The 26,726-nt window shown below is 36.3% G+C and overlaps 1 protein-coding gene across 1 annotated transcript in view; it reads right to left on the reverse strand.

The window, feature by feature from the left end:
• Positions 1 to 26,726, reverse strand: part of LOC138698867 (fumarate hydratase, mitochondrial-like) — a 60,142-nt gene that overhangs the window by 23,589 nt on the left and 9,827 nt on the right. Inside the window, exons 2-4 of the mRNA XM_069825074.1 lie at positions 20,639 to 20,764; positions 15,470 to 15,670; positions 8,720 to 9,158 (exon numbers count right to left, since the gene is read on the reverse strand). Of these exons, the coding sequence (XP_069681175.1) occupies positions 8,720 to 9,158; positions 15,470 to 15,670; positions 20,639 to 20,764 (766 nt within the window). The remainder of the gene's footprint in view (positions 1 to 8,719; positions 9,159 to 15,469; positions 15,671 to 20,638; positions 20,765 to 26,726) is intronic.

Here is a 26,726-nt window from a genome sequence, read left to right on the forward strand (position 1 = left end):
TTACAGGAGAATGGAGAAAGTTACAAAACGCAGAGCTGCACGCATTGTATTCTTCACCTGACATAATTAGGAACATTAAATCCAGTCGCTTGAGATGGGCAGGGCATGTAGCACGTATGGGCGAATCCAGAAATGCATATAGAGTATTAGTTGGGAGGCCGGCTCCGAGACGTAGATGGGAAGGTAATATTAAAATGGATTTGAGGGAGGTGGGATATGATGGTAGAAACTGGATTAATCTTGCTCAAGAAAAAAAGTTCATATAAACATATGTCCGAAAAACCTTAATTTTTTAGTTATTAATAGAAGAACATAATGAAACAACATGACAATATCTAACAGATTAATGTTCCTTCATTATTAACTAAAAAACTAAGGATTTTCGGACATATGTTTATATGAACCTTTTTTCTTGTTCTGGAGTGAGGAACATGCCCCCAATGTTTGTCAAAGTATTTCTTAAACACTCTGTATATTTGGTTAGAAAGTTAGGTTATACGATCAAAAAATTGGAAGTCAGATAGTTTTGAACGCCAGCATACATTGTTGGTTACATACAGAACTGATAGTAACTAACCCTACAAGACATGTTTACATATTTTTGGTTATTATAATTTAAACTATTGTACATATTTTATAACAATAATAATAATAATAATAATAATAATAATAATAATAATAATAATAATAAAATTAAGATTATAATAATGAAATAAATTTAAACATGTCTGTAGTAGAGCTAGTTATCAGTTCTGAATGTAGCCAACAGTGTACAATTGCGTCCTCTCCTAGGAGCCTCGACTTTATGGAGTCTAGAAATGAAACATTTTTAAAACTTAATGTGGTTGCTTCATTACTACTCTAATCTCTACCCATATGTTTTCCCTAAGTTAATGATTTCTGTAATTTCGGTGTTCGAGATTAATTAATTCTTCAAAATTTTTAATAATTGTGATAGCGTACCATCATCTATTGTACCTGTATAAGAAAATTTGGTGATCGCGCACAAGCGATGCGATGCTGATCACTAGAGATGAAACAATTCCTTCGTAAACACGATACTAGCGTATATGTAACTCCAGTCTTGTACAGTAGTGGCAAAAAAACCGAACCGATCCTTGTAGCTGATATCAGAGCTTTGTTCACTCCAGAGCACGATTGACTGGTAACTAAGACTTTCGTGGTTCGAATCCTGCCTGGGAAGGAAACTTTTTTTTGTTCATTATTAAAAAATTATTTCCAGTACTTTTCGATTGCTGGTAAAATTCATGGGAATAATAAGTTAATTAAGTAGTAAAATATCGCTCCAATGGAAAAGTATTGGAAATAAATTTGAATAAGGAACAAAAAAAAGTTTCCTTCCCGGGCAGGATTCTAATCACGAAAGTCTTAGTTACCAGTCTATCGTGCTCTGGAGTGAATAAGGCTCTGAAATCAACTACAAGGGTCGATCCGGTCTTTTTGCCACTACTGTGCATGACATTAGAGGGAAGGAGTTTAGAACTGATTTCTGTACCGTCTGGTTAGAGCAACAGTGCTACGTGTCCAGTGCAGTAGTAAGTGAGAGAGTGGATTTCTAACCTGTAGTGCAGTGTTATTGTCATGACTTTATATATTAAGTCATTCTAATATATGTAGGCTTTACTTGAATTGTATACTCCATAGAGGACTACCTGGAGTAGCAACTTTACATTGATTATATTGTATTTCACCCCAAATGTTCCCAACATTTCTGTTCCACCGAAGTATACTGTACTTCGTACATATGCCTGAAACCTGCTCTTGTTTACATCTGACCGCTGTGCAGAGTTCAGAAACACCCAACCTCGTGTCCATGAAAGGAATTGTTTCATCGCTACTGATCACTAAAGATAGGAATTTACCCACAGAGGCTACAAGGTTAGGTATGCATATAGTGTTTGTTGTGGAAAGAGTGAGTAAGGTAGCTAGAAATGCAGGTGAATTAGTGAGTACCTGTTAGGGAACTCTGCCGTGCTATAGGCAGGTTGGGATGTAGCTTTATGTGTTAACCAACCAACGGATCACAGTGCAATGTAAACGAACCAATTGAGGGGCCCACTGGAAGAGGGAGCTAAGCCACAAAATTCTGATCAGTGAAATTCCATGTTTTTGGGCTCTGTTATTCATTTTTCTAAACTATGTAGATGTGGCACGAGCATAATGCCAGAGCACTATGACTAATTTAGGGTGCTACCCTTTTAATAACATACTGAAAGTCATGAGCAACACATTGCTATAATTTCAATTTCAACAATGTAACGAGAACGATTATATGATCATAATCTACAGACTTTACATTATGTATTAACATACTGTGACGCCTTTAACTTCTATCATGTGACCACAGGCATTGTTTGGAAAATGGTCGACAACGATGGTCCATTTCGACAGCGTGCTGTCATTAAATTGCTTGTTAAATTCCCTGCTAAAATTCACCTCAGACTTCAGCGTGCATGCTGAGATGTGTGAATGGGCGTCAGCAGTGTTAGGAGATGGGTGAAACATTTCAAATATGGGAACACGAGCATCCAAGATGAGCCTCGTAGCGTTCGCCCTTGAACTGCCTCCACGGAACGCAACTAGGAAAGAGTTGTCGAGATCTGGTTTGCAATTTGGTTGAATTTCTTCAACTCGGAGAGACCATAAATACTGTCCGCTATTTTTAGACTTTTTTAAAACTCCATCGTGCATTGCGCGAGAAACTCCCTGGAAAGAAGATCAACCTGCAATACGATAACGCGTGGCCTCACACTGATCGTATCACTGTGGAGAAAATCAGAACACTTGGGTGGGAAACTCTTCCGCAATCTCCCTACAGTTCCGACTTGGCACCATCCGAATACCAAGAAACGGACTTCTACACCAAGGGAATTTACAAAACGGCGGGAGAAATGTGTGCAAAGAAATGGAGACTATGTTGAAAAGTGACAGAAGTCTGTAGATTAAGATTATGTATCTGGTTTGCTAAAAATAAAAATTAAGATTTATAACAATGGTTACTCATGATTTTCATTATGACCCTCACACTTATTATTCTCACGTTATGGTTAATGTGGCATAGCTCTCTCTTGCAGCGGACTCCTCATTCCTGAACTTTACGCATGATAAACGTATCCCCATTCAGTTACTGCGATACATATTTCAGTTGTTACGTGGCCATACCTCAGGCTAAGGCTTCACGTCATTCATGACGTAACGCGTCTAACTAACCTAGTATTGTCGTGTTATAGTATAAATTTCTACCTTTACTGATCACTCTGATCAGTGAACGCATTCCACATTAATAATGCGATTTCTTGCGGTTACTACGTCGCATGCGGTGCTGATACGAGGACGCTTACCTTAATACCAACTCATGAAGTTTTTAACCCTCACAATTATTAATGCGCCCCCTAGTCACTCGATTTGCAAATAACTAAAAAAATGTGTATAATTATTATTTCCAAAGTCTAGCGTTTCATCTGAGTTCCATTTAAAGTTTCAAATAATAATAATAATAATAATAATAATAATAATAATAATAATAATAATAATAATAATAATAGGCGAATAGTCATTCCGGTGAGTTAGATTCTGCTTTTTGAGTAGTAAAAACTTAAAAAAAAACCTGTGATGAAAATAGTAAAACGATCGTACTTTTATACCTAAGGCCATTAACATTGTTATCATAAAGTATCAGTTCTATAATAATAAGGGGCGATTTTTAAAAACATGAAGCGAAACTTTGTAATGGATGTTTGGTATTTGAGAAGTCCTGGATAACAGCTGTATGGTATACTGAAAACCCACAGTCACATATTTATAAGGTCCACGCTTAGTGAGTAGTTATAGCACAGTCTAGTACTGTATATACAGTCATGAAGCTCGAGTTAATGAGGGTACTAGGAACATTAGACTGTGCAGGAACTATTTCGCATTGTCTGTGATGAGACGATAGTAGCGATCCTAGTGGTTAGAAACTATCTAAGGATGCATATTTACTACGTATTGAGCTTCGTGACTGTATATACTGAACTGTGGTTATAGCTTGAGGAGATAAATCTGAGTCTTCCAAACCCCATAGGCCAATATGGCGTGTTTATAGGCACCGCTAATCATAGCAATGTTCTAGTGTTCCACGCTTTGTCACTAGTGTTCACTGTTACCAAGTTAGCGATTTTATAGCTAGATCTGGCGCTTTTGCACGATTTTCTAGCTTTGCACCATTGATGTCGAAATTTCTTCGCTAGCTACATAACATTAAATTATTTGTGTTATGTAATCACCATTTTGGTACACTGTCTTCCGTAGTTACATTATATTAGGAAACTGATTTCCCGCGTCAATAAAACCGAAATTTCCAGAGTTTTGCTAATTTCATTATTGATACATACTGTGACATCGATAGTTGCTTTATAGTCAGAATATAAAAGTGTTACCATTATTTTGAAACACTGCATTATTATATTGAAAGTTTTGCCGTATTAGTTTCCTAAAACTCGTGAAATGGTACAGGTAGGGCTAATATTGAGGAGCTAATTGCATCTCATTGTCTTTGGGAATACTTTCAATGAAATATGTCTTGTTTGTTATCTATAGACTATGCATGAAATGAAACACTACATATTATCTCAGATGCCTAGTACTTATTTAAAACAAAACGTTGCGAAATATTCTATGGTGGGTCTAACGCCTACTAACCGATTGCTGGCCCCATGTAAAGAGGGCTATAATAGAAGCCTTATTATAGGCTTCTTGCCCCACATGCATATTCTTAAGCTTAGGTGAACATTAAACCGGTACGTGTGTAACGTGTGGTTAGAACGATGATCGAACCGATAGTTATATAGGATGTATAGGCGGTAAATGTGCACTTTGACTATCAATTTATAACTAGAGCCCTGCGTTTCGTTACCTAAAGAATCCGAGCAACGCGCATCAGTGTAGGTATTACTCGACCAAGGCGAGTGGAGCCGCGGGCGTAATGTGAACTATCGCGATGCGGTATTACGAATGCAGGAGCAGTAGCGCCACGGCTCCGGGCTGCAGGACTCCACTGGCCTCAGTCGAGCAATAATATACGGAGTATAGCGCAGCATACACACTTTAGCACTGCTGCTGTTCAGTGAACCATGTCAAAGCAAAACAAAGCTAGATGGTTGGAAAGTAGGAGAATTTGTAACGAGCACTTCATTAGGAAAGAAGAAAACGTATCTTATCAGAAAGAAAGAGACATTTTTCTTTTGAAACACTTTAAATACTTACAGTTACTCGTAACGTATAGAGACTCGTAGACAAGTAGTCAGTGTAAATACTTTTGTTTTTATTGTGATTTATAGTGTTATTGTAATTTCAACTATTTATTAATTTGCGCAATTATTTATAGATGAGTACATACAGTGAATAACAGAAATATTCGGACACTTAATATTCCAAATGTTTATGTGTATATTACTATACATGTTTGCAAAAACGCAGAAATTATACTTGCGGTTACGTCGAATAAACCAATTTGCATAGCGTGGGCATAAAAAGAGCTTGCTAATGAAATGGTATGTTAATATATTTATATAAAAATAAACAAATATACAATTTACTGCGTAACAAAAATATTCGGACAGTCCTGTTGGTAGTATTCTGTACACCCCTGTTGATAACTTACATTACACAGTAGGTGGAGGTACCGAGTTTCAATAACATGCGAGCCTACTTAGTCTTACTTGTGCTGTCGTTTGAGCAAGCCGGAACACATGGGGCGTAAAGGTAAGCAAAGAACATTTATTCAGAAGCAGGTAGTGATATTCCATCACGAAAAAGGGAAAACCATTCGAAACAATGCAGACTTACTTCAGATGAAGAGAAGTGCAGTGTCTGACATAATTCTCAGATATAAAAACGAGGACAGAATAGAGCTGAGAAAGCAAACAGGTCGCCGAAAAGTCCTCACAGTAGCTTCTGAAATTGAATCGGCTACTGGTAAAAAAGTGCATGCCCAAACAATTAGAAGGGCAATACATAAACGGGGCTACAACGAAAGAATAGCACGAAAAAAGCCTTATGTTTGTGAAAGAAACAGACGTAAACGACTTCAGTTTGCTAAGGAATATGAAAATATAGGCGAAGATTGGTGGGAAAAGGCTCTTTTTTTTCTGATGAGAGCAAATTCAATGTTTTTGGCAGCGATGGTAGACAAATGGTCTGGAGGAAGCCTAAGGAGGAAATGAAAACCAAGAATTTCAGACCTACTGTTAAACACGGTGAAGGAAATGTGATGATATGGGGGTGCATGTCAGCTTCTGGGGTTGGTGAATTGGTCTTCATCGAGGATATCATGAAGAAGGAAGACTACCTACACCTTCTGCAACAAAATTTAGTAAAAAGTGCAGAAAAGCTTGGGATTGAAAAGGAGTTTATGTTTTACAGGACAACGATTCCAAGCATAACTCCTATATTGTACAAGAATATCTGCTCTACAAATTCCCTAAAGTGCTTCATCCTCCTCCACAATCGCCGGATTTGAACCCTATTGAACATTTATGGGAAGAACTTGACAGGAGGGTTCGATCAAGGCTTATTTCGTCTAAAGAAGAGCTGAAAGCAAGACTTCAAGAAGAATGGGTGAAAATTCCTATAGACATAAAAAAATTAGTACATAGCATGCCACGCTGTCTGAAAGAGTTTATTAAAGAGAAGGGTGGTCCTACAAGGTATTAATAATGACGAGCTGGAACAGTATTCTTTGTTTTCAAAAAGTGTCCGAATATTTTTGTTAGTATTAGAAGTCAAATGTTTTCTTTTATGTTTTAATAATTAGAAGAAAATTAAGTTAATTGGAACTGTTGTGTTGAAAATGTTTATATGAAAAGGGATACTTTTAAGGAAAAATTAAGAAAAGCTTATTTTTATATATTTATGTAAATATATGTCATTGAATTATCAGTAGACGGATGTCCGAATATTTTTGTTACTCCCTGTACATAGGCTATGTCCATTTACGACGTTCAAGTGTAAAAACATCCAAATTATCTTCATATTTATACGGATGGTTCCAAAACTGAAGACGGCACTGCATGTGCAATAGTTTATCCTACTCACATCAAGCTGCATACTTTACCAACATTTTATACAGTCTACTCTTCTGAACTTATTGCAATTAAAAAGGCCTTTGAGAATGTACTGAAAGATCCTGATGGCGATCGTATCTGCTCTTTACGGATTCTCAATCTACCGTAAAAGCCCTACATAACTCATCCTATAAATCTCCACTGATCAACGAAATTCAACATTATTACACTGAAATCTACAATCATTCAAAGCAAATTATCGTAATCTGGATTCCTTCCCATCAAGGTCTGCATGGAAATGAACAAGCCGATATGGCAGCAAAACAAAGCAACTCGTCTTCCTATACAGGATATGGACACTGGCACTTGGAATAATGATATAGCCACTCACCTTAAAACAAAGTTAAATGACCTATGGTACTCCAACTGGCTTCAAACATCTACTAGAAAACTAAGGGAAATTAGAACTGCATTCAGTTTATCTTATCTAACTAAACATCTATCACGCAAGGTCGACTTGGTTGGCGAGTTGGTATAGCGCTGGCCTTCTATGCCCAAGGTTGCGGGTTCGATCCCGGGCCAGGTCGATGGCATTTAAGTGTGCTTAAATGCGACAGGCTCATGTCAGTAGATTTACTGGCATGTAAAGGAACTCCTGCGGGACAAAATTCCGGCACATCCGGCGACGCTGATATAACCTCTGCAGTTGCAAGCGTCGTTAAATAAAACATAACATTTAACATTCTATCACGCAGGAATCAAGTTTTCATCAACCGACTACATATTGGACATACGAAGCACATACATTGCTATTTATTAAAGAAGAAACCTCCTCCAGTTTGTAATAATTGCAGTGAAACTCTTTCTGTGAAGCACATCATCCAGGACTGTCCTCAATACGATCAGTTACAACAACTAAAAATCCCCAACGATATAGCAAGATCTCATGGTGAACCTTCTTACTGCAATAGTGCCATGAAGTTTTTCAAGTTAACTGGATTGTTTGATAAAATTGTATAATGTTTTTTGTAACTTACTAAATGTTACGTTACTGTTAAAATTAATTCGTGTCGCGATATGACTTTTGTTATAAGTTAAAGCGACAATAAATAAATAAATGAAAAAAATATATATCTATTTATTTTAAAGGATCCAATTTTAATATTCAAAAACTCTGTAAATACTATAGGCGAAAAATAATGAACTTTGACTTTTACATTTTGGGTGAAAAATATATTGTGAAGCAAAAAGTAGGCCCATCCAGAATCTAGATTCGTTTTACTTATTGTGAGAATAATCTTCTGTTGTACATAAGATGGCTTTAAATAAATATTTTGTTTGTTATTAGATACACATGTCAGAATCTTTTGTACGTGAGTACTATTCTCATTGTTCAGTGCCTTTATTGCCCTATGCGAATAAGCAGATGTAAACATACGAAACGGAGCGGGAAAAGGAGTCGGAGTCCTCCTTTGCAAGAGAAATTACCGTAGTATGATTCATGTGAATATAACTTGTACTCAAAATACCCAACACAGAACTGTACTTATCTTCAGAACATTGACATTCTCGTCGCTCTATTCGAACCCTAGTCTAATGAATTTATATACAGATTAGATGTCACTAAAGCCATGATGATATATCAAGAATCTTACCTGTGTACTGACTGATTAGACTGGCTACCTTCTCTCCGAAACCACAGGCAGCGTTGAGCTCTGTCCCAACTGCCGTTCCGCCCATCTGGAGTTCGTATAAGCCGGGCAGCGTGGCCTCAATGCGTTCCAATCCATCGCAGATCTGGCAGTAATATCCGCAGAATTCCTGGCCCAGTTTGATGGGAACTGCGTCCATGAGGTGGGTTCGTCCCACTTTGGTGATCTTATACCACTCCTTGGACTTTTTCTCCAGCTCTTCTGCCAGGCATTTGATTCCTGGAAGTGTGTTGTTGTGCAGCTCCAGGGCCAGAGCGATGTGGATGGCGGATGGTATGACATCGTTCGTGCTCTGACCCATGTTGACGTGATCATTGGGATGCACCGGGCACTTTGATCCAATCTCTCCACCCATTATCTCTATGGCTCGATTTGCTATCACCTGTTTATTTATGAAAAAATGTCAAAGTTTTTATTAGTTTCCTTCGTAGTTCATCGATATTTGAAAAGCCTATGGCAGGTACATATTTAAATCATGTCTGTCAAACTCATGCTTCCAAGGCGCGAACGAATACTACTGGTTACTAGTCTCCTGACTGCTTCATTTCTCTTGCATTGACTCAACGTAAGGTAGGACCGACGCGTGAACGTAAACATAGTTAGTGTACTGGTAACAGTGGCGGCTCGTACTGTACTTATACTTTGAATCCCTGTTTTGGTATACACTTATTACTGTAATAATTTTATCATCATCTTCGTCTTTCTTAGTAGGCCTATTGGTCCGTAAAATGTATACAGGGTGATTCACGAGCAATTACCTCCACTTACGGAGCATATTCCTGAAGATATTTTGAGCAAAATATGTCATATAAAGATGGGTCCTGCGCTCAATATTTTCATAGTTACACTAATATTTGAATTTGTTAAGAAATACCATTTTCCTTTAGTTTTAATGGGAAAACAATATTACAATTAAAGAATGAACTATTCAGAAGTTTAATTTCTTTTATTTGATAGTATTCTGAAGCTAAAAGTGTTTTGTTAATTTAATAGTTGCTTCCTACATAAACTTTTGTCAACTTTTAACTACAAAATTACATTTATATTACGCATCACATGTTACAAATCACGTTATTCTTGTACACTCTGTAAGACTGTACATTAGGATTCAAAATTGAACTGTAAAGAATCAAGTCCTGGAATCTGTAACAATTGTTGTGATAGGCATGTAGTATAATGTAATATTTATTTAAAAATTGAAAAAAAAAAAAATTCTGTTCAAAACAACTAGTGAATTAAGAACACATTTCTTGGTTCAGAATACTAGCCAGTTAAAGAAGGTATACCTCTGAATAGTTCATTCTCCATTTGTTACATTCTTTTACCCTTAAAACTAAATAAAAAATATTTTATAACAACTTCAATTTAATGTATCTATGAAAATACTGAGAATAGGACACATGTTTATGCGGCAGTTTTTGCTCAAAATGTCTTCAGAAATAGCTTCGTAAGTAGCGGTAACTCCTCGTGAATCAATCTTTCTATATTTTACGGTCTAATAGGCCTACTGAGAAAGACGAGAATGATGATAAAGTTATTACAGTAATAAGTAGGCCTATACAGGATGTCCCATTTATCTTGTGCACCTATTATAACTTTTTTTTGGATAGGTATTGGAATTTTTGTTTCTGAGAGTTATGTTAGAACGAGAGGCTATCATGAGTGTAGAGATTTGGTACATGTAACTACATTATGGTACAAGATACACGTGATGTCATCAATTTTTCAAATAGCACTACATACTTTAATCATGTTACGTTGATTACACACATTAAAACGAGTTCAAAATTGTATGACAATGTCATCTGCCCAATCAATAACAACTACAAAATTCAAAATTAATGCCATCAGAATGTGCCGTTTGTTGTGGTACCCCATTCATCTTGCGCATTAACTTACACAAAACTAAAGACGACTGACGTCCGTACACGTCGTGTGTTGTGTGTTTACAGTCTTAACATGTAAACAAACCATTACAACTGTCGACGCCACAATCCACGTACAGTGTCCTGCATGTTCTCCGGACCTGTCGCCACTCAACTACTTTCTGTGTGGAACTATAAAGGACAGTGTGTACCAGAACATTCTAACAACACCAGATGACATGCAGCAACGCATTCGACAGGCTTGTGTGTCCATTCAGTCAGCAGTATGCAGAGCAACCATACGGTCTTTCGGGGAACGCCTTCGAATGTGCATTAATATGAATGGTCACCATTTGGAACATTTTCTGTGTCTCTCAAAGCATAACAATATCACACTGGAAGTAAGTTTTTGTTTCGTTTTGTTGTTATTGATTAGGAAGTTGACATTGTGATACATTTTTGAACTCGTCTTAATATGTGTAATCAATGTAACATGATTAAAGTATGTAGTGCTATTTGAAAAATTAATGACGTCACGTGTATCTTGTACCAAAATGTAGTTACATGCACCCAAATCCGCACACTCATGTTAGCCTCTCATTCTAACATAACGCTCAAAAACAAAAATTCCAATACCTATCCAAACAAAAAAGTTGTTATAGATGCACAAGATAAATGGGACGCTCTGTATCCGCCACTGTTACTTATACACTAAGTCTGTTTACGTTCACGCCCTATCTTACGTTAAGTCAATGCAAGGGACATGCAGCAGTCAGGAGACTAGTAACCACCTCCTCCGTATTCGTTCGCGCCTTGGGAGCACGAGTTTCACAGGCATGATTTAAATGGAGGGAAATAGCAGTCGTGAAAATCTGAAGGAGTACAGTAGGTACATATTTATTTAAATGAATGGAACAAACACAACTCAATTGTTGTAAATTAATAAACAAAGGATAAGCATCATAAGCTTCATACTTGTAACGTGTCCCAATAAAAATTTCTTCATTATAAGGACACAGCCATCATATTACAAATTTTAGTATAGGCCTATCTAGGGAACTATCAGTTGCATAGGACGTAATGTAACATCATTACTGGAGTATGTTGTTTGTTGTTTAGTCAACTGTCCGAAGGCAGGTCTGAACCTCACAAGTGATACCAAGAAGGTAACTATGCCAGGAGATAATGGACATAAATATAAAACTGCACAAGAACCATTAATTTGTGAAAAATAATTATCTCGAATGTATACACAAGAAATCTAATGTGACAAAATTGAGAAAAAAAGTTGTAATAGTAAAGAACTAATAGCTGATTAATTGATATTGAATCGAAATATTCTGATTGATTAGCTGAGCTGACATTTCTTAGCTCTTAGCAAGAATGATTTGGGTAACTGAAGCAATAGTATAAGGACGTTATTTGTACTTAAAATTTAAATGAACAAATCACTCTTATTATCGAATCAGAAGATTCAGTAAGAAAGGCAATTTCCCCATTAGAAATATGTAATTTGTGGAATATTATCAAATTTTTTCCGTCGCACTTATATTTGTTTAAATATCTTTGTTTATTTATTTATTTATTATTTATTTATGTATGAATGTATGTATTTATTTATTTGTTTGTTTGTGTATTTGTTTATTTGCTTATTCACTTATTTATTTATATATTTAATTTACTTATTTATTTATTTACTTACTTTCTTACTTACTTATTTATTTACTTACTTATTTACTTATTTATTTACTTATTTATTTATTTTTATTTATTTATTTCACGAGGACTGGATCCGGGTTGGATCTTTGCACTTACCTCGTTTAGGCACATTGTATACCCCTAAGCTATGATAGTCCAAGCCCGATTGATGGTCTGGTTGGCGTTTGTGAATCCTTCCTGGACTCTGAATGTAAGGTCCTATCGCCTACGGACGTGCCAGAACCCAGTACCTGGAGCCCCAAGTTCTTAGATTCTTAGAACCTAGATCAGGATCGGAAACCCGTACTACACCTAGGTATCACCCCAGCCTATTTTTACTTTTACAGATGATGTATGAAAAGAGGGGGGAAATGGAATGTGTTGGAAGTGTGAAAGATGGCAAAGGGGGTACCTGAGAAAATTCTTCTGGAACGTCTGTTTTGTTTTGGAATATTTGTTTGGGCAAAAATTACTGATGTAGATAAAAATGATCGTGAATGGTCAGAGAGTATTGTAAAATATTATCACATATTTAACACATCATAAATTCCATCCAGACCTCACGGGAAATCGAACCCGGTTCGCCTGGATGAAAGGCCAGCGCGCTATCACTGTATCCACAACCGCGGCATGGAATTTTCTTACGTTGGTTACAAATATTTATGTAGAGTTTTATTTATAGTGGATAAACTGATAAATAAAATCCCATTCACCTCTAAAAATTAACCCGAAAACATCCCATTCACCTCTAAAAATTAACCCAAAAACATCCCATTCACCTCCAAAAATTAACCCAAAACACTATCTTCCAACATTAGACAGATTCGAATCAAGACTATCTTCCAACTTTTTAAGAGTAGGCCTATACACAGATATGAGTATGTTATTAGCAGGTTCGGTCCTGGGCACAGAAACGCATGAAGTTCAGAACGCACGGTCGATAGTGTTACGTTGATCGAGTGGAGTGGGAAATGGAGTGCGCCTTTACTTCGTGTCTCTACATGTAAACAGTCCGTCACAGTACGGCACAAAATATATTTCACCCTGTACAAATGCAGTATATACCGTACATTCCTAGTGTAGACAATAAATGTCTACCATTAAAGTATTAACGTGAGTTGTAACCTTCAATCAGGTGTCCCTACGCCGAAACCTGTTACACGTACCGAAGCCAAGCAGCAATAGGCCTACACACAACGGTAATGCACATTACGGACCCACCTGTGCTATTGCAGTCGGGTGACTGCACACGGATCATGACGTCATTTATACTCCGTGTACTCTAAACCTCATACTGGTTACTCTGTGTCCCTAGGCCGAAGCCTGGTTATCAGGTTCTGCATTCAATTTCTAGTACTATTTACTTAAACTATATCCTAGTGTGTCGTTATAAAAAATATCCAAAAATCATACAGAATATAAACTAAACATTCTCTGTACTCCTCAATTTTTGTTCGCAGAACGGAGCATTCTTTTGTGTTGGATGTTCATTGCCAAATTGCTTTTAATACATGATGCCGAAGAGCCGTAATTCGGGTAGTCACAATACGAACAGGTTTTGCAGCTAGGGTTGCCAACCGTCCCTTATTTCCCGGGATCTCCCAATTTTCCCCTAATTTTTAACATTCTCCCGGCTCCCGTTTTTTTCTTCTCTTCGAGTATTTTTCTCCCTTATTTTTGCATCAGGTAAAAATCATTATTCTAAAAATTTGATTTTGTCGTTAATGATGGTCGTTTATATGATGAATTTTGTTGTTCAAGAGGTGCTTAAAATGTGCAGTCTTGGTAATGCAATGTACATTACGCTTTCCCGAAATGGATTTTAATGCTTAATGTTTAAAATCATTATCAATATTATAAATCTGGAAAAACCACTAGTTTGTTCCAAGCATACCAAGTAGTAATGCTCATACAAGGAGGGTGTTTTATTTCATGAACAATAATTGGACAGATGTTCGGAACAAGACCACGACACAGCCATTGAAATCATATCTGCAAACTGCAGTCGACTTCAACTATTATGAAAAATGAAATCTGTCTCAAAATACACTTAATTTAAGCCTAGCTGCCGAAGTGTAATATATAGTCCCTTTTAGTAACCAAACAGAATAATTTGCCAATTTTCTATATTTCCTTAGTCTCCCGTACTTCCTCCAGAAAAAACTGGGAACCCTATTTCTAACTGTTCTTAAGCCCTGTGGCAGCACTTTCGCGTTTAGGACAGTGAGCTCTATACTAAACTGGAGGCACAACTCAAGGCTTTAAAAGCGTGACGCGAATTCTGAGCGCCGGAGCGTATTGCTATGTCTTTCTAACATAGTGTTGCCTTGTCTCTCTTGCAGTGAATACTATCTTACACTAACGGTATTTTTATTGCTTGCTGCACATATGCAACATCAACCTCACGAAAAACACAGTGAAACACATTAGTTAGAAAGAGAAAGCAATACCCTTGCCAACAGTCACGTTTTCAGACAGGAAAGAACATTGCAGTGGTGCTTTCAGTTTAGTATAGAGTTCACTGGTTTAGATACACTCTTCAACTAATCGAGTCCCTTTTCTCTATACATTCTCTGAAAACTGTTCACAAAACTGAGAAGCTGACAGAAAAATTGTTACTTGAGTGGGGAAAGATCCTTGTAGTTCTACCCCTAACCGGGTCTCCTCATTTCTTGGGCGAATAGTATACTGTACATTCTCAAAATCTGTGCTTCAGTGGCTAGTCATGATAATATCTTTGAAAAATATTGGAATGCAAGAGGTCAAATGACTTTATTGTCAAACGCCTGGCACTAGAAAACAACAACAACATTCTTTTTCTCCTATGTCGAAATCATTGATCTATTTCGATTAAAGTCACCTTAGGACGAATATACTTGTACTTGCGCTGGATATAAATAACACTATGAGATATTTTCTTTCCATTTTCGTGAAGAGAAATGTATATAATAATCATTTTCTAAGATACAATGTTTTATTTTGAATATCTTTGAGCTGGACGCCGCACATAATATCAACTGATGCGTAAATTATTTTTGAACGGGAAGAAGGAAAAAATATATATAGGCTTTATATTTCACGGCATTCAACCGGCTACGTGACGAAGTACGGAATAATGATGTGAACTGACTTCGTTTGCATTGATGTGACTATTGGTGGCCGCCCCTGCCTGCCAGATGCCCAAGGGGAAGTGTTGACAGTACAGCTCGCCACACATCACCTCCTCGGACGCTTTCACAATGGCGTCTGCTATTTGAGAGTCGAGTCCGAAGTCTTTGTTCGCGATAGCTGCAGCCTTTTTGATGATCCCTATCGCCGAAATCAATGGGAACTGTAAACAGAAGGCACAGAAATAAATTCGTAATAAAATTATAGTGATCGTGTTTATCTTTGCCTCCACTTTTTATTACTCGACCAAGGCGAGTGGAGCCGCGGGAGTAATGTGAACTATCGCGATGCGATATTACGAACGCAGGAGCAGTAGCGCCATGGCTCCGGGCTGTAGGACTCCACTGGCCTTGCTCGAGTAATACAAAATTTGTCCTGCATCTCTAGAAAATATTACGCTAAAATAATGAAGTCTCATTGATCAAGGAGAGGCTGATATTCTTATAGCTAGCAGGATATCAAGATCTACAAAAATTCGTCAAGTTGTAATATCATTTCCGATCAACAAGGCGCAGTTTGGATTTACAGTACACACATTCATTGTTGCGTTTAAAATGTTATCCTCTAGTTCTGAGAATTATTTGTCAGAGACAGAAACAGTAAAGTCGTTGAAGAAGGTAGAATACTAAACTTATTGCTGTAGGTATTCTACAAGGAAAATTCAGCTCGGACTCCTCGTGGTGGGGTACTCTGCACTAGGCGTGAAGCATGCTGGGAACGGGAGCATACGTCATCTGCGCGAGACAGTCACGCCCGCTGGTGTCTGCGCACTGAGTTTTCCTTGTCGGATGCCTATGGGAAATACTTGCTTTTCAGAGTGCAGATTACATCATACTTATCACTAGCTAATTAAATTACTTGAAACTACACGACTCCAGCCTTAATGTAGGTGCTACGAGTCCAAAGTCACTTGTCATCATGAATGAAGATACTGTATAACTTGACGGATTTCTTGCCTTTTTATATCCAGGAAATGGATCCTTTCTTTTGAGGAAATAAAGCCTAGAAATTGTTTGGTTTAATTTTTTAACACATACGTACGTATGTATGTATGTATGTATGTATGTATGTATGTATGTATGTATGTATGTATGTATGTATGTATTTATGTATGTGTTATTTAAGCATGGAATACTGCTAAAAACTCTTAATATATTCATTTCGTCAAAAAATAACAAAAACAAAAGTTGTAGGAGATACATAACTAAAACTTATGGCTTAATCTCACTAAAGTATCGATTCATGTACAGAATGTGGCAAAGCAACACTTTTTGTTAAATGGTACACTATATTAAATTTTACATATAAATAGAAGTTTGACTCAGCATAAATGATGAATACTCTCTTGTAAATATTGTGGTTCTTTCAGATGCTTTGATAATGTAAGACAAAATAAATGTGTGTCTTCATATGGAGTAGGCCATGAAACAAACAAAACAATGACATAACTGTTTGAGACAATGTTTAAAATTATAACAAATGTTCAAAATGAGAACCTCTGACGGCCAACAATGCCCCAGTCTATCACGGAAGCAGTCCACTGACTTTCTCACAGTTTCAGGAGTGATCAGTTCCGTCTCATTACTAATCCTTAATTTCCGATCAGTGATGTTATTGTTTTGTTTGTTTCATGGCCTACTTACTTACTTACAAATGGCTTTTAAGGAACCCGAAGGTTCATTGCCGCCCTCACATAAGCCCGCCATCGGTCCCTATCCTGTGCAAGATTAAGCCAGTCTCTATCATCATACCCCACCTCCCTCAAATCTATTTTAATATTATCCTCCCATCTACGTCTCGGCCTTCCTAAAGGTCTTTTTCCCTCCGGTCTTCCAACTAACACGGCCTACTCCGTTATGAATACACATTTATTTTTGTTACTTATCAAAGCATTTGAAAAAAATCATAACATTTACAAGAGAGTATTCATCATTTATGCTGAGTCAAACTTCTATTTGTTTGTTAAAAAGAATTTAGATTTAAAATATGTAAAAATTAATATAGAGTGTAATTTGAAAAATGTCATTTTTTCCACACCCTGTACAGTAATCAATATTTTAGTGTGACCACAGCCATAAGTTTTAGTTAAATATCTCCAACAAGTTTGTTTTTTTATAAAATGAATATATAAAGAGTTGTTAGCAATATTCCATACTTAATTAACACACTGTATGTCTTACCTAACATTACGATCTCAAATATATTTGAAATGGAATGACATATTGAAAATCTAACTTTACAGGAATACATCTACATTAGGGACTCACGAAATTATATGATGTACAAATTCCAAAAAACTGAGATGACAGTAATTTCAACAAAAACTTTCAGTTTTTTCAATGAAGCATAAAACATTTTCCATGAAAATAGAAACTAGAGGTGAAATAATTGTCTCCATATCATTCGTTGTTTCACTTTTTTAACTCCTCTAGAGATACGTAGTTAGGGATTTCAATACCATCAGTAGCGACACTGCCTTTGACGTGCACTTACGCATTGCAATGCAATAAAGAATACAATACCTGATTGTCAATCACAGTGAAAGGTAGTGTGTTTCTGCTGAGGTGATTTGTGTTTACTTCCGAACCAATAAACGGGCATAGCATATAAATAAAGAATAGTATGTACAGAAACGAAAATATACTAGACTTGTTGTTGATGTACGGTGAATATCATAGAAGTACAACAAGAGTGTTGTCATTGTACACTGAACGATATCTCGATCGACGTCATTCTTCACTCCGTACAATCGAACACATCTCATAGAAACAGAAAGCTGGAAACCAAAAACACGTCAATGTACAAGAACTGTTACTCACGAAGGAAACGAAGTCGTTGTTCTGGCTCTTTTAACTCACATTCCACATACTATCATAAGGGAGATTGCACGTGTGTCTTGAATTAGCAAAACAGCATACGTTTGATCCATATCCTGTGTCGCTGCATCAGGACTTGCACGGAAGTGACATCAATACCCGTATTGTATTCCGTCATTTTGCCCTTTAGCATTTGTAGGATATCACTGCATTCCTTAGGAACATTTCTTTTACGATGAAGCTTCGTTTACAAATCATGGCAGTATGAATTTGAGGAACATGCACTACTCATCCGTGGAAAACCCTCAGTGGCTTCGCCAGGTTGACCATCAAAGTCTGCGGAGAGTGAACGAGTGGTACGGTATTATTGACGTCCGTATCATAGGGCCTCATTTTTTCCAACAAACACCTTATACTTTTTTCTCTGGGGCTCAATGAAAGATAGGGTGTCTCAGTAAGCACAATTACAATAGGAGATATTGAAAGAGTATTTCAGCGGCGTGTGCGGCAATACCTGGAGAAACACTGCGAACTGTTTTCCTCTCCAGAACTGCATTGTTGTAAATAGTGGCCATTTTGAACACCTTCTTCAGTGACGCCTTTCATTTTTATTCTTCCTTCAAAAAGGAATATCAGTTGAAGACATTTTTTAATGATACTGGCAATGTTTTCGAGGATTCAAAATTTGTAGTTAAGTTTCCAGAAGGGAGATTTTTCTGTTTTGTTTAGGTTCATGTTCTGGGAATTTACTGTTCAATACGAAAATAAGGTTATTTTTATCAGGATACCTTAGAGTTCAAGGAGAGTATTACTATTTCACACAATATTGATTTCAGAACTAATTTGCAATAGAAAATTATAAAATGCTGTGTTATTTCTTTGTATCTAGCTGTATGAAATCTGTTGCTTTTTTTTTTTTTTTTTGCTGTTATATTATTAGTAATAATTTTACTTCTAATTTTTATTTTGCTATAAAATGTTACATGTTCCATTTAAAACATATAACCTTGTATTGAAAGTACTGTTATTTCGGCTTGTTTGAATTTATATGTCATATTATTTTGTGAGCCCCTGACGTGGGTATATCCATGTGCAGTAGGTTATCAATATCTCGTTCCATTTCAATAATATTTGAGATCGCAATGTTAGATGAGACAACTGTTGTGTGTATACATTATATATAGACATTAATTGGAAATGAAACGTCAAGTTACAGTATTTTACTTTAAATAAGGCTCTACGAACACCTAAGAATAAGAATTGTGAGGCAGTTAATATAGTTTCATATCTATTGAAGAGTATTCAAATCGAACTAGATAATGAAACAATCCATACTTTTTGTTTATTTTATCTTTTTTTTTTTTCAAAATATAACTGTTTATTTGTAAAAACAATTTACATGAAATAAGATATTTAAGAAAATGAAATAAAAAAGAGAAATCACATAAAGAAAAACAATGACAATCAAGCTATAAGTCCAGTGAACACAGTAGTTCAACATAATTCAACACTATTATGGAATGTGAGTCCAGCCGGTGTATGGATGCCTGCCTGTCTCTCCCAATGGAGACCATCTCAAGTTCGCATGTCAGTGTTCTCCATTGAGAGTAATTCCACCTTCGATGTCATCCAAATAATCCAGTGCACGTCGATAGCATTGTATGGCAAGGGTGTGCTGTACCACCAATTGACTCGTTCTCTCTTAGGGCAACCTATCTCTTTCCTCTTCGCAATGGGAAGGTTCTCTATGTCAGGCTCCTGCTCAACATACTGAAATCTAAGGAACAGAACGAAACACAATATGACCACAGTCTAGTAGGCCTATATACAGTCACGAAGCTTGACTTGTTGAGGGTACTAGGAACAATAGACTGTGCCAATACTATTTCGCATTGTCTGTGATGAGGCGATAGTAGCGATCCTAGTAGTTAGCTACTATCTATGGATGCATATTCCCTACGTATTGAGAAAGATTTTGGCTGCAAAGGGTGAGACGTTCAGTGCAGTAATAACTCTACGACTGGCGAGCCAGATGAAGCCTGACAGCCGGATGATAAAGCTGGAGCTGGTGAAGATACTGACCCTGCACAAAGAGGACACCATGCAGGAGAAGAATCTGTACAAGAAGATGCTTGGTCAGGACAAACCACCTGACAGCCTGCCCAAAAATAACAATTCCCATGGGGAATTCTGTTTGGCACATTGGCAGTAATGGTGGCGGGTGTGGTGCCGTATCGGTACAAGTTTTTATAGTGACAGCAACAGAAGTGGCCATCTTAAATAACAAAATGACAAGAAACAAGATCGCAACATACCGGCATCCTTTCGTTCTCTCCACCAGAAGGAAAATTATTAATGGATCTTGCTGTTTCTGATCCATAGTATTTGTCTGCAGGAACTCGAGTTTCACCCAAAGTGTCCTTGTCCATACGATACTCTCCCTGAAAATAACACATTCTTTGTTTATACATTGAATTTTCATCTTCGTCGTCGTCATCATCATCATTATCATCATCATCAACTTCAATGAATAAGCCTACTGGCCTTTTCGTCCCCAGAATATAATTATTGGTCTCTCCAGCGTTTTCTTTTCTCCAGATTGTTTTACGTCCACTGGCCATATTCTAAATGATAGCCTATTCCTTCATTACCTTCTTATTTAAATGGTTCAACTAGTTCTGTATGTATTTCATAATGACTGTAGTTGTCCATTCCATTTCAAATGCTTGCCGAATATACTCATTTTGGACGCAGTCCAATACAGCACATCATATCAGCAATCTACATAGTCGTTTCTCTATAATTCTGCCTTACTTCCCTCCTGTATATTTAAGTACACCAATATATTGTAAAATATTGGGTACATTATCATATAAAATTCATTACCTACTTGTCGATTAAAGTCGGAATAATGCACATGAATTACAAATATCTGTATTTTAAAGAAACATACAAAATAACAGTCTCTTACCAATATCATGCGTGTAAGATATACAGGGTAATTCACGAGGATTTACCGTCCTTAACGGAGCTTATTTCTGAAGACATTTTCAGCAAAAAAAGGTCATGCAAACATAGTTCCTATTCTCAATTTTAATTTAAAGTTGTTTGTAAAATACATTTTTTATTTAGTCTGAAGGTAAAAGAATAATACAAATAGAGAATGAACCATTCAGAAGTATGATTTCTTTAATTGGCAAGTATTATAAAGCTAAAAATGTGCTGTGAACTCCTTAGTTGCCTTGTACAGACATCTTTTTCCATTTTAACTAGAAAATTATATTATTCTTACGCACTTATCACAACAATTATTTCAAATCATACCACTTCCACCGACTTAATTATTTGCAGTTCAATTTTGCATCCTAATTTACAGTCTTGAAGAGTTTACAACACATTTTAAAAGATGTCGCCGTCCGCTTGAGTACACTTGGCCGCACGCTTGCGAACGGCACTCGTCGCGCTACGTAAGTTCATACGGCTATCTTTGATTTCCGTACCGCTAGCGCTGGCTGCTGACTGCACGCTGACCAAGATCACGTGTTCACAGCAATGCGTTACAGTAACGACACGTAACTCTGTAAGTATTGAGAATAGGACCCAGGTTTATATGATATTTTTTGCTTAGAATGTCTTCGGAAATAAGTTCTGTAAAGGACGGTAAATCCTCGTGAATCACTCTGTATATATATATTATTCATAATACAAATTTAATTGAACACGTCCTAAAAACGATAAGACTCCTAACGAATTAAAACAAATTACATTGGAAACGATTCAAAGTTTATACCCTGAACCAAAATGGCTATATATTTAGCCTATACAGATTAATCCAGACTGGAAGTAGAGGATGGCGGTGGAGCTTGAATTTTTTTCAAAATTATTTAGCTTCTACGTTTCAGTTGGGAAAAACTTCACCCACTTTGATGGTGAAATGCAAACTATAGAGATGACACTAACACATCTTCTCTACAGAATATAAACATTTCAGTGTGCATTTATTTTAAGTGATTCAACTTCGGCTTTACAAACAACAAGCAATAACAACTAATAATTTTCTAATCCCCAGTAAAGTATTATAAGTAAGAAAAATTATCAGATTATTGTTAAACAAAATAAAATTATCCATCTTCAATGGATACCCTCTCATTCCGGGATCCACGGTAATGATATTGCTAATTTTTTGGCAAAGAAGGGCACCAAAACTTTACAGAAACCAAATCAAACTTTACCCTATCAATATGCAGAAAATGTAATTAAAAGAAACTTCCAGAAAAAGCTGTTGGAGCACTTCAAAATTCAGTTACGGAAAATCATGGACAGCTATATTGCAAAATAAATTCTTAATTCCCGAACACCCAAGACTTGATGCCGTAGCAACATTTAGATTTAACAGGTCACGACTATTTGGCTGCACACCGTTATAAAATTGGAATCTTCAACTCTCCAAATTGTATCCTGTGCCGTGAAGACAATTCTACAATGAATGTGGGTCATATTTCGAGTTCTTGAGCTCTCAAGACGTCATGTACAAGAACGCTGCCTGAAGTTTATTGGGAAGCAAGATAGCAAATGAAATATATCCAAGCATTTGCACATCAGATTACTCTACTACAAAAGATGCAGTTACTAATAAGTTACTGTAGAAGGTATGTTTTAAATTACATTTGTAGCAGGTAAATGAATTCTTATATGCATAATTATATCCCCAATGGAAAATCCCTGCTGTCTTCAAATACATATAATGTAAACGAATATTTCTCCAAATGTTGCGAAAAAATATCTGAAAAAGGGAATTATTTTGTAAATGTTAAATGTTATGTTTTATTTAACGATGCTCTGCCGAGGTTATATCAGCATCGTTGGTGTGCCGGAATTTTGTCTCGCAGGAGTCAGTAAATCTACTGACATGAGCCTGTCGCATTTAATCACACTTAAATACCATCGACCTGGCCCGGGATCGAACCCACAACCTCGGGCATAAAAGACCAGCGCTATAACAACTGCGGCAACCACGCAGACTATTATTTTGTAATTAACTCTTATCTACAAATGACGTCACCTATACAAAATTTCTTGGAAACAAATGTAGGCTCAAATATAACTAGGCCTACATGAACTAATTTGCAAAAATAAAGTGGCTCCAGTCATTACAAAAATAATAAAAAAAAAAAAACGTAAATATTTATTCGTATAGGAAAAGCTTCAGTCATCTGTAAAGAAAATTCAGTCTCAATATAGGCCTATGTATTTATTTCTCGTTAGAAATAATATTAACACCCAAAACGGACCATCTGGGCGTTATTTTTCGAAAGGGATACTGAAGCCGTGTCTGTACTATACTTTCACTCTTTTGGTCCTTTGTTCGAAAAACAGAAAAGAGCATAATATGTTCTTTCACTACAAACTCAAATAATGTTCCAAGTGCTGAAAATAATCAAGTAGGCCTACTTAACAGTGTTATGTGAATTTGTGCAAAATTATGTTTGTTTAAACCGCACAATTTATTAGTGAAGTTGGGTTAGAAAAATTCCTGTATATGGAATCTATACTAATAATAAATCTGTAGCCGAAATTTTTCTGGTAATTTTCGATTTTCCTAAAATAATTGGTCCTAACATATATCATTAACTACCCTGAAACCGAAAATCGCTTTTTTTGAAATTTTTGTTTGTATGTCTGTCTGTCTGTCTGTCTGTCTGGATGTTTGTTACCTTTTCACGCGATAATGGCTGAACGGATTTCGATGAAAATTGGAACATAAATTAAGTTCGTTGTAACTTAGATTTTAGGCTATATGGCATTCAAAATACTTTATTTAAAAGGGGGGTTATAAGGGGGCCTGGATTAAACAAACCGAAATATCTAGCTTATTATTGATTTTTGTGAAAAATGTTACATAACAAAAGTTTATTTTAACAATATTTCCGATAAGTTTTATTCCAGGCAAAATTTTGATACAACTGATATTTAAGGATATACAAGAGTTTTAAAATAACAATATAGTACATTTCCACCGCCGCCTCAGATTATAGTGTCGTTGTTCCGTAACTTCTATGTGCAAAATATTAAATTATTTAGTAGGAAGAAAAACAAATTTATTCATTTTATGGCAGTAGTGCATAGGAGATCGTGAATTCTTACATTTTCGAAAGAAAGAAATATAATTAAATTATATGTAGTAGATTGTATTATTTGCTGCATCACTATTTAAGTTATTAGAGCAAAAATCTGAAAATCGATATGTGACATAGGAGTTATTGCAGGAACGACGACGATGGCTAGAATGAAATCAAAACAAATGACTCCGTCTATTTAAGGCGACCTTGACGTTTATCAATATTAATATACAGAGAATATTTTATGTGTTTGTATGAAGTAATCTCAGAAGCTAATTGACCTTCACTATTTGAAATTTGTAGTTTCTCTAGATAGCTAGATGTAATGATACAAATGAGGACTGAGGTAAGACGAAAAGAAATCTGTACGCACAGAAAACTTGATATTCTGTCGAAATATTATATAACTTGATTATTGCAACTTTATTTGGTCCACATAAAATACTCCAATTTTACACACTCATTTTACCATAGAGATCACTGGAGCTGAGGTATTTTAAAAGGTGTCATGAAATGGCGTTCCTGCGCTCATAATTTGCCCATATTCGTTTCCTGTGTTTCTTAAAATAATATTTATGTAGGGTACCTCATTGTTTTATTTACATAAACAATGATATACAGGGACATCATTTTATATTTACTAACAATTTTAATATTAACCTGTCTATACCTTTAGAGAACCGAAAACACCGCTTGCTCCCCCCTCCAAGACTGGAGTTCGATGATACTGGCGTAAAACACAAATCACTCTACTAGGTATAGGATGGAAGAAAAGTAGTTCATCCATTTACGTAAACTAGGAAATATCGCGATTTTGAGTTTGATAATTTTCATTAGGTTTTTCTTTAATCAAAGTACAGTACTGTATTAAGAATAAGTGTTTTTACTCACGAAGTGAGTTATCCATGCGAACGTATTTATTATGCAGTGTATATTGTCTACAGCACATTAGCGTACAATATAGAAAAAGAAGTTAAATTGAAAAATAATCATAATATGAATATTTAAACACAATTTTGAAAATGGTGGCCGTTCATTTCGACACAGGCTTCAGTTCGTTTGTGCATATTATCGCTCTATAGACTATTGCATCTAATTCCAATTGCCAGTTACGTCCTTCGTACTAGTAACTCATGTTGAAATAATTCTGTACCTACTCTACGTACTGTGAATTCAATCTTCACTTCTGCCCGACCCGAAAATATAAAATTACTCAGACATGCTATCTACTGTCCTTCCAAGTAGTTATGCCGCAGGATTGTAGAAAGGGAGTAAATCACGTGACAGTTAATTACTTAACGAGGCCCTTTTATTTAAGTTAAATTAAACAGCTTACAATATTACGTAAACGTCCAATTCCTAAGAGAAATTAATGTTTTCAGAAAAGAGCTAAGACAGCCCAGCTTTTACAGAGGGGCGAGCAGAAGCAGGTGGGGGAAATCGGGATGCGACGTAGGCAAACGGACAGTACCTGTGCGAAAATATGATTCAATATTGAAAGCTCTTTCGTCACTGGAAAACGCGAACATATTTCTGGAACGTACTATACTCAGTAACTCAGTACTGCTTACTATCTGCGGTCTTGGTTCTGTGTGGAGTTGGAACTTCCTTAGTAGAAGGGGTGGGAGTGAAGTACATTCAAAAACTCAGGTACAATAAAAATTGAAGTAAAAATAAAATTATGTCTCTGTACAACCGAGCGAGTTGGCTCAGGCGGTAGCATTTGAGACACGCATTCGGGGGTCCCGGGTTCAAACCCCGTGGCCGACCAATCTGACTGAGGTTTTTCATGATTTCCCTTAGTCATAAAGGCAAATACCGGATTGGAAAGATACATGCCATTATTCATCACCGCCTCAATTACCAATACCAAAAACATTAATCAAAGTCTATAATGAGTTACATGAACACAAGCCATCTACAACACACAATAGAAACAGGAACTCAACAAGAGTAAAAACGGCCTACTGATATACCCACACATTCTAAACACGCAACATGACCACAGATGTTAAGGCGTGAATAAAATAAACTTAACAAAAAAAAAAAAGATGCACAGTAAGGTTAACATAAAAATGATCTTCGTACACAATCAACTCTATTAATTTGGAGTGATTTATTAAAGGATGCATTCAAGACTAATTTAGAAAAATGTTAAACGAATTATATTTGCACCAAATGAGTGGTCTCTGGACCAAAATGATATCATTGTAATTATTTAAATACAATTTAAATTAAGTAGCATATTAAACGATTTATTCTTCTATCAAACACGAATGTTCCC

The sequence above is a fragment of the Periplaneta americana genome, chromosome 4 (assembly GCF_040183065.1).
Source record: "Periplaneta americana isolate PAMFEO1 chromosome 4, P.americana_PAMFEO1_priV1, whole genome shotgun sequence".
NCBI lineage: Eukaryota > Metazoa > Arthropoda > Insecta > Blattodea > Blattidae > Periplaneta > Periplaneta americana.